General features: G+C 44.4%; 1 protein-coding gene across 2 annotated transcripts in view; it reads left to right on the top strand.

The window, feature by feature from the left end:
* LOC124804929 (neuroendocrine convertase 1-like) overlaps positions 1-14,830 on the top strand; it is a 499,313-nt gene that overhangs the window by 365,079 nt on the left and 119,404 nt on the right. For both annotated transcript variants that reach the window (XM_047265304.1, XM_047265305.1), the window contains exon 8: positions 7,677-7,889. In XM_047265304.1, coding sequence (XP_047121260.1) covers positions 7,677-7,889 — 213 coding nt within the window. The remainder of the gene's footprint in view (positions 1-7,676; positions 7,890-14,830) is intronic.

Consider the following 14,830-nt stretch of genomic DNA (forward strand, 5'->3'; position numbering starts at 1 on the left):
CTCCATTCGCAGTGCCATTACTTTTGTTTTCTTTGTACTGATTATCAGTCCATTGATCTTTCCGATTAATTCCCGCAATTCTTTTTCATCCGTTGCTACAACGGCTGTGGTGTCTCAGTGCTCAAACTCCATATTATTCTATTGTCTTCTAGGGGACATTGCTGTCACATCCTTTAAGAAGAGACGAAAAATGTATGAGATAGACTGCGTTCTTATTTTACTCCTTCTCCTAATTCAGTCGTGTTGATAGTTCTTCCTTTCATTTTCACTGATACTTCACCATATTAGTAACAGACAGAAACGCAAGAACACATACTGTAGTTGCTCTGAAGTTCACCCTCTATTATACAACAAACTCACACGCAACAAAGAATAATAATTTTATATTCTGCAGACTTTCTGGTCAGCGGCCGATTTGCATGTTGTAATATTTGAAGAAGTACTTGAGAGCCAACATCGCGTTTAAGTATTTATTTTGAATTGATAACCGGATTCAATAATACCTTGCTGTTACCTTCGGATCCAAAGCAACGCAGGCAGGAAAAACACAGCGAACAGAAGCACATCGTGTGAGTTTCCTGTTTCTTTCCTTGTGGTACCTTGCTTTAGATCCGAAAATGAGAGCGAAGTATTGCCGAATCAAGTCTTCACTTCAAAATAAATACCTATTTAAATGTGACCATGACTATGAAGTATTTCTTCAAATATTACAAAGAATAATAAACTTTTACATACAGTTTGTAAATACTAGCAATAACAACATTATTCGATCTGTCTGTGAAGGTTTTCACCTGCTATCAATGCAAAAAAAGATAAATTGACGAGTTTCTGGCTACATTGGGTCGCTTTAGTCGCCGTGCGACCACACGGTTCGGAAAAGCTACTGCCTCTTCCTATCTCCTGGCGAACTGCTGACGTATCACAGTCCAAGCTCCTTATATACGTATTAGTGTCTGAGGTGAACACATTCGGCCTTTAACCTGCCCATGCCTACCTTTTATCCAGACACGCAAGCTGCCGCTACGCCCAACCCAAGAAAGCTAAAGGAGTATTATTTGCCCGCTCTGCTACACTAGGTAGCAGTTCTTGCTGTATGTTTTTATTGCAGTGTTATGATCAGGGCTCGCAAGTTGATGAAAAGTCTTCTTTTACCTGAGTATCACAATACGAGGCTCAATGAAATATATATTCATTTTTTTGTCATTGCCGACCAGAAAATTGTGGATGTTGTTTGCACTTTTTTTTTGCTTTCCGGTGGATTTTGGGCTTATATATTTATTTAGATGTTAACAGTTTGCTGCAGCTTCTCGTTCTTTTGACTAGTATTGGCTGTTCTCAACTCGAATCATCATCAGGTCACCTCCAATGCATGCTTTCTGTTCCACGCAGATTCATCTCTGGAAGTCGAGTTCTCATACATCCACTAACCTGAAGATGTCTGTCTTACTGAACGCCAACTAAAGTAAAGTTTTGGAAGTCTAGTTTCTGGAGGCCACAATAGTTCATTCTAAATTCCTCAAATGCATCTTAGAAAACACAAAGCTCGTTTTTCGTATTACGTCAGTCTAAACAGTACATGTCTGAAACAGGAAGATTTTCTTTCAAATTAAGCTTTCTCCGCACTACATTACATACCAAAAATATGTGATTTTTAATGTACACTGAGCCATAATCTTTCCTGCTTCATTCAATGTTTGCACTAAATTTAGAAAGCCTGTATACTGATAAAGGGCAACGGCCTTGCCGCAGTGGATGCACCGGTTCCCGTGACCGCAGTTAAGCGCTGTCGGGAGTGCTCGGCACTTGGATGGGTGACCATCCAGGCCGCCATGCGCTGTTGCCATTTTTCAGGGTGCACTCAGCCTCGTGATGCCAATTGAGGAGCTACTCGACCTAATAGCAGCGGCTTCGGTCAAGAATACCATCATAACGACTGGGAGAGCGGTGTGCTGACCCCACGCCCCTCCTATCCACATCCTCCTCTGAGGATGACACGGCGGTCGAATGGTCCCGATGGGCCACTTGTGGCCTGCAGACGGAATGTGTACACTGATAAATGGTTTCAAGTCATTGGCAAACATTTCCACACACTTTTCAGCCACAAGGTCTTTGTCCTCTCAAAATATCTATGAAGTGACGTAACCTCTGGACATATACACGAGGTTCCCGAATGAGTTTACTAACTTTTTACACAATTTGCATTGCGAGGTACCTACTGAGTAATCTGAAGCTGCCTCATAAACACATGAAGAATTTTCTCCTGCTCGACTTTGTTTCGTGATTGCTATATATTCCCCATTTCTTAGTTTCTCCTTGGCCTCGTGTAAGTTTGGATTGTTCATTTAGCTGTTCCCACCGTTAAGACAGCTGAGCTGCAGTGAAACTACCGATGCAAACATATATCTAGTTAGTCACTTTGCGCTGATAGCGCAAGCTGTTGTCAGATGCAGCAGGCTGAACGGGTCCCGTAAAGCTTGCCAGACTTGCAAAAACCCAAACTGGTCTGCTTTGACCACTGTGCTTACGTACACATGTTGAGCTGCTTAAAAGGTTGCGGCGGTGATAGGGGCAGGCAGGCTGGAGAGTGGAAGGTGAATTTGGATGTCTCTGATTAGTGTCGAGCATTTAAATCTCACAAACGCAGCTCCACATCAGTTGAACATTGGCCTGGGCGATTGTTTACGTAGCTGGCAACAGGCGTCGGCCGATCACTGCAGCCCTACGCGATGCACGTCGCTGCTGCCTCTCCCTTCGTATTTCTCCAAAGGCTGGCTGCCAAGTTCGGCTGAGGGCGAAACAGTTATCTCCATTTAAAAAATACATCGACACTCGTAAGTACATTGCCTCCTTAATAACGCTGTCCCAGAAACCATTAGCTGAGCAGATGGCAGACATCTTTTCGATTGCCAACATGTAGTTTTCCATTAACATGCTCACGGCCAGAGCAGATATATTTTCCTGCTCGAGTCTTAGGTTGCGAATGTGTTCCGTCCGTCGTAGGGAGATAAATCCCCGTGTTTGACCGATGTAAAGATTCCCACATCCGCACGGCAACTGATACACCCAGACATATGAAGTCCAAGGTTATATTTCATGCCACCCTGAAAATTTCTTATTTTTGCAGGCGGACAAAATATTGTATTGGTACCTTTCTTAGGTCCGCTCCTGGTAGCTGAGTGGCCAGCACGACGGAACGTCTTACCTAACAACCTGGGTTCGATTCCCGGCTGGGTCGCAGATTTTCTCCGCTCAGGGACTGGGCAAGTCGCCAAAGTGGTGTCGACTCGAAAGACCTGCACCAGGCGAACAGTTTACCCGACGGGAGGCCCTAGCCAAACGGCATTTCCATTTACCTTTCTTAGACAGCGCTTGCCTAAATTGCCGCAAACTATGGCAGGAAAGCAATCTTTCAGTATTTTTCATTGTTTTCTTCTGTATTTATCCTATATGACAGATACCTTAATTTTATATTTTAGTTATTGAGGAACTGTGTCAAATTTTCTTTCTTCCAGCATATATTTAATTCTTGAGTTGCGAATATGCGACACTGCATTTCATTATTGAAACTCTACAATAGATGATAGCGTTGTACATTGAAACACTTTAAGATTTGAGGCTTTTTATAAGTGCTGCAGTCTTTTACTAAAACTGCAATAATTACTCCGAAAAGTAAGATTTTTGCAAATGTGAAAAACTGATCCAAGCTACAACGTGGTCATGCACCTATAACATACAGTCAAATGAAAATGAAACACATGGGAAAAAGGTAAGTAAACTGTTTATTATTTGAATAGTAATTATCATAACTGTTAATAAATTTATCCTACTGTGAGACAAGACGGTCAGTACCTTCATGGGGAATTGTTTGCGGTTGGCTGTGGAAACATTATAACACCCTAGTGTGCATGCAATGGCATGATTGTCTTTCTTGAGGGTCTAAAAGTATGAAAATCACATGGGGAGAGATCGGGACTGTATGGAAGGCGTGTAAGGACTTCCCAGCGAAACTTGTGCAGCGTAGTCATACGAACAGGCACGCCAGCTCCGGGAAAGTCACAGTGACATTTTTCTTTGGCTGCAAGGGCCCACTACTTACCGAATTTCAGGAAAATAGCACCACAATTAACGCACAGCAGTACGTGGACAATTTTCAAACATTTAAGCGCGTCACCAAGTTCAAATTCACAAGAATGTTAAAGGACGGCATCATTCTGTTGCAGGATGCCATGTTACCATGGTTGTTTTGATCACCTTGCAGAAGCATCACTGCGAAGTCCTTATACATCTCCATACAATCCCGACCTCTTCATACACACGTCAAAAAAGGTTATGCATCACCCAGATTCCAAGAACTCCTGAAGATAGACGTTGACAGTGTACATTGTAATACAGACACAGTCCCTCTGACTGTTCAGAGATGTCACTAAACCCGCCCAAAGATGTAAATAACCATGCATGAGCAGCACCTATTAGACTGAGGGGGTCCGACAGCCGATCAGTACCACTCATTCCACCAGGAAGGAGACAAAATGGTTCAAATGGCTCTGAGAACGATGGGACTTAACATCTGTCGTCATCAGTCCCCTAGAACTTAGAACTACTTAAACCTAACTAACCTAAGGACATCACACACATCCATGCCCGAGGCAGGATTCGAACCTGCGACCGTAGCGGTCGCGTGGTTCCGGACTGAGCGCCTTAACCGCGAGACCACCGCGGCCGGCAGGAAGGAGGCACACGGCTCGTGTTGCCTGTAGTTCAACCATCCCTAGACGGTCAGTACCGCAGTTGGATCGCGTCCGCATTGTTACTTTGTGCCAGGAAGGGCTCTCAACAAGGGAAGTGTCCAGGCGTCTCGGAGTTAATCGAAGCGATGTTGTTCGGACATGCAGGAGATATGAACCGTCGATGACATACCTCGCTCAGGCCGCCCAAGGGCTAGTACTGCAGTGGATGACCTCTACATACGGATTATGGCTCGAAGGAACCCTAACAGCAACGCCACTATGTTGTATAATGCTTTTCGTGCAGCCACAGGGCGTCGTGTTACGACTCAAACTGTGCGCAATAGGCTGTATAATGTGCAACTTCACTCCCGACGTCCATGGCGAGTTCCATTTTCGCAACCACGACACCATGCGGCACGGTAGACATAAGCCCAACAACATGCCGAATGGACCGCTCAGGTTTGGCATCATGGTCTCTTCAGCGATGAGTGTCACATATGCCTTCACCTAGACAATCGTCGGAGACGTGTTTGGAAAAACCTGGTCAGGCTGAACGCCTTAGACAGACTGTCCAGCGAGTAGAGGTGGAGGTTCCCTGATGTTTTGGGGTGGCATTATGAGGGGCCGACATACGCCGCCGGTGGTCACGGAAAGCGCCGTAACGGTTGTACCATGCGTGACTGCCATCCTCCGACCGATAGTGCAACCATATTGGCAGCATATTGGCGAGGCATTCGTCTTCATGGACGACAATTCGCGGCCCCATCGGGCACATCTCGTGAATGACTTCCTTCAGGATAACGACATCGCTCGACTAGATTGGCCAACATGTTCTGCAGACAAGAACCCTATCGAACATGCCTAGGATAAATTGAAAAGGGCTGTTTATAGACGACGTGACCCACCAACCACTCTGAGGGATCTATGTCGAATCGCCGTTGAGGAGCAGGACAATCTGTCTCAGCAGTGCCTTGATGAACTTGTGGATAATATGCCACGACGAATACGGGAATGCGTCAATGCAAGAGGACGTGCTGTTGGGTATTAGAGGTACCGGTGTGTACAGCAATCTGGACCACCACCTCTGAAGGTCTCGGTGTATGGTGGTACAACATGCAATGTGTGATTTTCATGAGCAATAAAAAGGGCGGAAATGATGTTTATGTTGATCTCTGTTCCAATTTTCTGTACAGGTTCCGGAACTCTCGGAACGAGGTGACGCAAAATTATTTTTGATGTATGTATTGTTGGAGACTTGGAGAAACACGTTCGTGGTGTCGATTTGCCTCGGTCAAAGAGGTGCACAAGTCTGCGCAATCATGGTTCCGTAGGGAACCGCAAACATTTCCCCATGAAGACACTGACTATCTTGTTTCACACTGTGATAAACGTGTTAACAAGTATGACGATTACTTTTGAAATAATGAACAGTTCACTTACCCTTTTTTCCACCAGTATCGTTTTCTTTAAAAAATGCGGTGACTACTTCAATATTAGGACTGTAGAATAGGTAGTATAATCGCGTAATTTCCCGTAGGTATGCGATTTGAATTGTGTTCCTGGATATTTAATAGCTTTGTCAGCTCGTCAAAAGTCGTCTTCAGCTTCATTTAATTTATATCTTGCTAATTCTCTTCATTTATATTCGAACCGTGCAAACATGCCTAAGAGTCATGTGACTTGCAGTATCCTTATTTTTTGGTTCCTTTGCTCCTTAAGGATGGCAGCCATAAAACGTGCTACTCTGTAGACGAAGCGGTTGTGGAAATATAACCAGTTCTGTCAATAAACAGATTAAACATACGCATGGTTTTTTAAATTGTCTAAATGATGGTTACACATTGAGGTCATTTACAAAATATATTGTTAAATATGATAAAGCACTTCATTGTACTAAACGCGAAGGTCTTGCACTGGGACAAGTTCAGTAGCTCTGTTATTGTAATGGGTGGGGTATCAGTGGAGCAGAAGGTTTGGTGTTGCGGAATCTGTGTAATATGGAGCAGTAAGTGGTAGCTTCCATGGGGTTTGAAAAAACTGCAGCTGGGTTAGAGGGCAGGCCATGGTTATGAGGAAGAAAGAGTGGGACGAAGGAGCTCTGATGTGAGAGAGGAAGTGGGTTAGATGTGGTAAGGACTGAGGGAATGAGGATGTCAGGGTGGCCTTCATTGTCTGGGTGATGGAACGTTCTAAAATTGCGTAGAGGGAAGATGTGGAGACTGTATGTAGCGTTGCTGTTATTGGTACAGGTATAACAGCGTACCATGGATAGAGAGGAAAATAAATGTTGCACTGGATTTTACGGTATGTATTAGATACGTGGAAGTGTTTAGTATATGTTAAGAATAAACATGGAGTGATGAACTGTAAAGGGTTTTGTGTAGGGAAGGGTAAATAGTCTGGCGAAGAGTCTGATACTTGGTGGAACGGATATTCATACTGCAGGCTACGTGTGGCATGGCTCAAGACACTGTAGGTGTGGAAGTGGTGGAGCAGTTGCAGTCCACTGTACACTTTCTGGTCGATCGTTAACAGGTAAGTTTCTACATTATTTGATAGTCGAAGTTTGGTCCCAGGTAGTCAAATGTCTTAGTTAATTGCATTGGTCGGCGATAAATAGTTACAAAATAGTTACGGAGAGAAAAGGTGCGGATGGTTCTTTCTGAAATTATTGACTGGGCTTAAAATGGGTTTATCTTGAGGAGCAAATTACTTCACTAGGAGGTGAACTGCTGGAGATGGAGGCACCCTTGGGTGTGATTTAATTATTTCTATGGCTGTATGTTTGTTTACTGCTGTCTCTGTCATACATGACGTGTAACAACTTCACCGGGAATACCTCGACGTATAATATCCCTGTAGCTGAATTTGTATTCCCATCCTTTTCCAGCCAACCTGTCCTCCGTGATACCTTCGCACTCATTGTGACCTTGCTGTTGTTGGGAGCAGGGCCGTGGCGGCAAGGGCGCCATCTACGTGTGGGCGTCCGGCAACGGCGGCAGCCGCGGCGACAACTGCAACTGCGACGGCTACATCAATAGCGTGTACACGCTGTCCATCGGGTCGGCGTCGCAGCACGGCCAGTTCCCCTGGTACGGCGAGCGCTGCGCCGCCACGTTCGCCACCGCCTACTCCAGCGGCGCCTACTCGGACCAGATGATCGTGAGTACCGACAATGGCATCCTCTTAATGTGACTGCCTACGTGTCCCACAGTCCTGAACGTACCATGCACACTTTGACTGGACGTATTTCGCCCTTGGTTAATGATCCCCAGGGCGTGGTCCAAGACACATTTCATGAAGGTTTTATTAACAGATTTGTCACAGTTGAAGTAACCTACGATTGGCGACTAATTTCGAACCAACTGGTTCATTCTCAAGCCTGGCCCATTGATGCTAAAAAAAATAAAAATTAAAAATTAAAAAAAGAAATAGTTGTCAGTGAACAGTGAGAACGAAGTTGGAATCACGATATGAACAGTTCAAATACAACACAAATTAATTCAAATCGTCAAATGTGTGTGAAATCTTATGGGACTTAACTGCTGAGGTCATCAGTCCCTAAGCTTACACACTACTTAACCTAAATTATCCTAAGGACAAACACACACACCCATGTCCGAAGGAGGACTCGAACCTCCGCCGGGACCAGCCGCACAGTCCATGACTGCAGCGCCTTGGACAGCTCGGCTAATCCCGCGCAGCGCACAAATTACTTATTTGATGTCAGACATACCTGATAGCAAGTTCCTGATCTTAAAAAGAAACATGAAAACTGCAATACATGTTTTATAAAATGTTCGCTGAGTGACCGTCACAATCAATACGTGCCTCTAAGCAAGTGAATATCAAACTGGAGAACACTGCCAGCACCACCAGGAAACGTTCGATGGCGATGGTGTAACGCCTGACGTAGAAACGCAAGTCCTCAGCGAGTGGGTGTGTCGTGTTTTGAATGTGATGCGTCGAAGCACTTTTACTCATATTTTCTTCAATATAGTGAATGATAGTGGCAAACGTACAAGTATTAGACAGACACAAATAATAGTGTCTTGCGTATACGTTACATATTTGCACGTACAACAGTCGTATCGTATTCAAGTATGCGTCAACGGCCAATGGACGCATCGAATTAAATAATGGATTACGCAGTGCCATTATTAACCAGTCACAACCAATATAAAATGGAATACAAATAAAAATATAAAATTACATTTCTCAAGTTGTGACTTCGTCGCGAAAAAACAGTGACCCGTATATGTAATAAGTTTCCTTTAATTTACGTCTACAGTCACAAACTTTTTGATAACAGATTATCGGTTTCGCTATTTAATGACCATCATCAGATCTGTTTCATAAAAACGAAGTCCTAATGTACTGCAGCCATAGTGCCATCGTCAAATGTTAAATGCAGAATGAGCACCAGCATCGTCAAGTACATATAAATAACATCACATGCACGAGTTATGTTGTCAGTAGTACCGAAACCGGTAATCTGTAAACAAAAAGTTTGTGACCATAGACGTAAACTAAAGGAAACTTAAAATTACATTTGTTGCTTGGCGTTTCTCAAGTTTTAATTATTGCTTTTAGCATACTCAATAATGTATGATGACCTCACAATATTACTGCGGACTATGTGACGTATAGCACATTGTTTCGTATGAGAGCGCTTTGTAGTGGATCTCATAGCACTAAATTGTATTCGATTAGCATGTCTAGCTAGTAAATTTGTCATATTACTACACTTGAATCTTACAGGTGCCGCAATTCATGGAGGTAAGATATGAAAAGGGTTGTGCATACAGCCTGTATGACGAGTGACGCGAAATTGTTTAAAATTATGTAAAATGCTTGAGTATTCGTCCTGTGTAATTTATAACAATAGGATTCACACGAACAGATACCCACTATCATTACAGGACAAGGCGATCTCAATGCGGTCGCGCATGACGAGATAACATAATGATTCTGGGCCATCAGATGCTCTTTTATTAGGACTATGTAATGCTTTTTTTACAAAACTCATTTTCTAATTAAACAAAGTGTATTTTTAAATAGTTTATATAAGTGAGCTATGTTACTCTTAGATGACAACAATGTGTATGTATGACGCAAAATTTGTAATGTAGCAACAAATATAATTGAAATTATTTATCTTTTTTGTATTTTATATTGCTTGTGACTGATTAATAAAAGCGTTGCCATGCCTCTTATAAAATTCGATGCACCCTTTGGCCATGGGTGCGCACTTGAACATGAAACACTAGTTTTACGTTCAAATATGTAACGCGTATACATAACTATTATTTGTGTTTGTGTAATACTTGTAAGTTTGCCATAGTCATTCACTAAGTTGACGAAGAGGTTAATAATCGTGCTTTGGCGATCCACATTTACAAAGCGGCGCGCCCATTGGTTGCGGACGTGTGCTTGTACATTAGGCATGTAACTTACGCCACCGAAAGTTTCCTGGTACTGTTGACTGTGTTGACCTCCATTTTGATTCTGTCTTGCTAAATAGACACGTGTTGATTGAGATAGTCATCTGCGAACATTTTATTAGTTACGTAAATGCGTAGTGTCTGTTCTTTCAGACGTATTCGAAAGAACAGGCAACACGCATTCAGCTAACTGATTCGCTTCGATGGGCGATGAATCCAAAATCTTCAGTGCGGATGCACATTTCTTTCGACCTCCAGTGGGAATAAAATTAGCGAGCATAGAGGACAGAGACAGGGACTGTGGAATGATGGTGCTATGAGGGAATGTGAGTCGGCAGGGTAGCGTGCTGTGATTGTCTGTCCATTTGCGATAAACACTGTCCGGGTGGCGCAGTGGCTATCGCAACTACCTTGCAACAGGTACCAGGTTCGAATCCCTGTTCGCCACGCATTTTCACTCATTTCGTATAAAATTCCGATGCAGCTGATATCAGATTTCCTTCCATTTCCTTTCCGTTCTGCCCCCTCCACCTTCAATTTATATAGTAAAGTGTTTCTTGCCAAATTGATGCTTGTTATTAAGATGACGCACATTCAATGCAGTCAAATGGTTCAAATGGCTCTGAGCACTATGGAACTTAGCATCTGAGGTCATCAGTCCCCTAGAACGTAGAACTACTTAAACCTAACTAACCTAAGAACATCACACATACCCATGCCCGAGGCAGGATTCGAACCTGCGACCGTAGCATTCGAGCGGTTCCGGACTGAAGCGCCCTGAACCGCTCGGCCACCGTGAACGGCTCAATGCAGTCATGTCTAAATTCAGATAATTAATTTCTGTCACATTTGAACTGTTTTTATTGTATTCCCACATTTGTACGTTTGTATTCACTGTCCACAGACAACTATGTACTGTTGTTTCTGTAGCCTTAGTACGCTAGGATTGAGAATGAACCGGTTGGTTCAAAACTAGTCGCCAGATATACATTACTGCAACTGTGACATATCTGACAATAAGCGCTTAATGAAATATAAAAATCATTGCTGCTGCTGTGTCAACACAATGTTGAAACTCAAAAACAAGGTGTGTGTGTGTGTGTGTGTGGGTTGAGGTTTTCGGGCGCTAAACAGCGTGGTCATCAGCGCCCACAAAAAGGCATTTTTATTTGCGTAATGCAGTAGGCATCGTCAGAGGCTACAACAACTTAGAAAGCAGATACAATCACAAACGAGCTCGGATATCAGAACTAGTTGTACTTATGCATGCAACGGTCGGCTCGTAACATCATCAGACAAGTGTGGAAATCGATACCGCGAGGAGGATGTGTGACGGCTTATCAGCGAAACTTTTGCTCCGTAGTCGAACCGAACTTGGCAACATGTGGGCCATTTCCCAATGAAAGCATTGTTCGTCTTGTATCAGAGTGGGATAAATTTATTAACAGCTGAGGGGATTACTTTTGGAATAATGAATAGTTTAATTACATTTTTCGGTGTGTCTCTTTTTCATTTGACTATCCCTTAAGGATTTGTGTTTACATTTTATTTTAAGGTTTTGTACCTCGAAAGACTGGAGTTCTTGTGTTACATTTCATTGCGCTACTTTGAAGCACCGATGAATATTTAACGATCTCTGCATATCTTAGACGCAAAGTATCCCGCTTCCTGGTTTAAGTACGTGAATTTAAGTGCGTGGAATTTTATCTATTCTAACATTACTTACTTCACGATCCCTCCACATTTTAGTACAGAGCTCTACATAGTGACACTCTTCCCTATTTACTACTCAATTGATACCGAAGGCTTTTCAGTGAAACTCGCTTGTCATTCATTGTGTTTGGTGAAACACATCTATAAGAGAAATTGTGGCATCATTAACATACCATGTGTAACATTTCATTGCGCTACTTTGAAGCACCGATGAATATTTAACGATCTCTGCATATCTTAGACGCAAAGTATCTTGCTTCCTGGTTTAAGTACGTGAATTTAAGTGCGTGGAATTTTATCTATTCTAACATTACTTACTTCACGATCCCTCCACATTTTAGTACAGAGCTCTACATAGTGACACTCTTCCGTATTTACTACTCAATTGATACCGAAGGCTTTTCAGTGAAACTCGCTTGTCATTCATTGTGTTTGGTGAAACACATCTCTAAGATAAATTGTGGCATCATTAACATACCATGTGTAATTGATCTACATCTACATACATACTCCGCAATCCACCATATGGTGCGTGGCGGAGGGTACCTCGTACCACAACAAGCATCTTCTCTCCCTGTTCCACTCCCAAGCAGAACAAGGGAAAAGTGACTGCCTATATGCCTCTGTACGAGCCCTAATCTCTCTTATCTTATCTTTGTGGTCTTTCCGCGAAATATAAGTTGGCGGCAGTAAAATTGTACTGCAGTCAGCCTCAAATGCTGGTTCTCTAAATTTCCTCAGTAGCGATTCACGAAAGGAACGTCTCCTGTCCTCCAGAGACTCCCAGCCGAGTTGCTGAAGCATTTACGTAACACTCGCGTGTTGATCAAACCTACCAGTAACAAATCTAGCAGCTCGCCTCTGAATTGCTTCTACACTCCCGGAAATTGAAATAAGAACACCGTGAATTCATTGTCCCAGGAAGGGGAAACTTTATTGACACATTCCTGGGGTCAGATACATCACATGATCACACTGACAGAACCACAGGCACATAGACACAGGCAACAGAGCATGCACAATGTCGGCACTAGTATAGTGTATATCCACCTTTCACAGCAATGCAGGTTGCTATTCTCCCATGGAGACGATCGTAGAGATGCTGGATGTAGTCCTGTGGAACGGCTTGCCATGCCATTTCCACCTGGCGCCTCAGTTGGACCAGCGTTCGTGCTGGACGTGCAAACCGCGTGAGACGACGCTTCATCCAGTCCCAAACATGCTCAATGGGGGACAGATCCGGAGATCTTGCTGGCCAGGGTAGTTGACTTACACCTTCTGGAGCAAGTTGGGTGGCACGGGATACATGCGGACGTGCATTGTCCTGTTGGAACAGCAAGTTCCCTTGCCGGTCTAGGAATGGTAGAACGATGGGTTCGATGACGGTTTGGATGTACCGTGCACTATTCAGTGTCCCCTCGACGATCACCAGTGGTGTACGGCCAGTGTAGGAGATCGCTCCCCACACCATGATGCCGGGTGTTGGCCCTGTGTGCCTCGGTCGTATGCAGTCCTGATTGTGGCGCTCACCTGCACGGCGCCAAACACGCATACGACCATCATTGGCACCAAGGCAGAAGCGACTCTCATCGCTGAAGACGACACGTCTCCATTCGTCCCTCCATTCACGCCTGTCGCGACACCACTGGAGACGGGCTGCACGATGTTGGGGCGTGAGCGGAAGACGGCCTAACGGTGTGCGGGACCGTAGCCCAGCTTCATGGAGACGGTTGCGAATGGTCCTCGCCGATACCCCAGGAGCAACAGTGTCCCTAATTTGCTGGGAAGTGGCGGTGCGGTCCCCTACGGCACTGCGTAGGATCCTACGGTCTTGGCGTGCATCCGTGCGTCGCTGCGGTCCAGTCCCAGGTCGACGGGCACGTGCACCTTCCGCCGACCACTGGCGACAACATCGATGTACTGTGGAGACCTCACGCCCCACGTGTTGAGCAATTCGGCGGTACGTCCACCCGGCCTCCCGCATGCCCACTATACGCCCTCGCTCAAAGTCCGTCAACTGCACATACGGTTCACGTCCACGCTGTCGCGGCATGCTACCAGTGTTAAAGACTGCGATGGAGCTCCGTATGCCACGGCAAACTGGCTGACACTGACGGCGGCGGTGCACAAATGCTGCGCAGCTAGCGCCATTCGACGGCCAACACCGCGGTTCCTGGTGTGTCCGCTGTGCCGTGCGTGTGATCATTGCTTGTACAGCCCTCTCGCAGTGTCCGGAGCGAGTATGGTGGGTCTGACACACCGGTGTCAATGTGTTCTTTTTTCCATTTCCAGGAGTGTATTTCCTCCCTCAATCCTACCTGATAGGGATCCCAAACGCTCGAGCAGTACTCAAGAATAGGTCGTATTAGTGTTTTGTAAGTGGTCTCCTTTACAGATGAACCACATCTTCCCAAACTTCTACCAATGAACCGAAGACGACTACCCGCCTTCCCCACAACTTCCATTACATGCTTGTCCCACTTCATACTGCTCTGTAGTGTTACGCCCAAATATTTAATCGACGTGACTGTTTCAAGCGCTGCACTACTAATGCAGTATTCAAACATTACGGGGTTATTTTTCCTATTCATCTGCATTAATTTACATTTATCTATATTTAGAGTTAGCTGCAATTCTTTACACCAATCTCAAATACTGTCCAAGCCATGTTGTATCCTCCATCAGTCACCCAACGATGACATCTTCCCGTACACCACAGCATAATCAGCAAACAGCCGCACATTGCTATCCACCCTATCCAAAAGATCATTTATGCCTTTGCTTAATTTTCCAAGGCTCTTCTTGTTTATGGCGTTGCGCAGCAATGTGAGCAGCAATGTGATTGTTGCATAGTTTGAATTAGCAATGGTGGTTGTGCCGTTTGCCATAAACTTTGTGTCCACAATTCCTTCATAGTCGAAGAAAACGTTAGCCATGACCTTCCCT

This window comes from Schistocerca piceifrons, chromosome 7 (assembly GCF_021461385.2).
Source record: "Schistocerca piceifrons isolate TAMUIC-IGC-003096 chromosome 7, iqSchPice1.1, whole genome shotgun sequence".
In the NCBI taxonomy this organism is placed as follows: Eukaryota; Metazoa; Arthropoda; class Insecta; order Orthoptera; family Acrididae; genus Schistocerca; species Schistocerca piceifrons.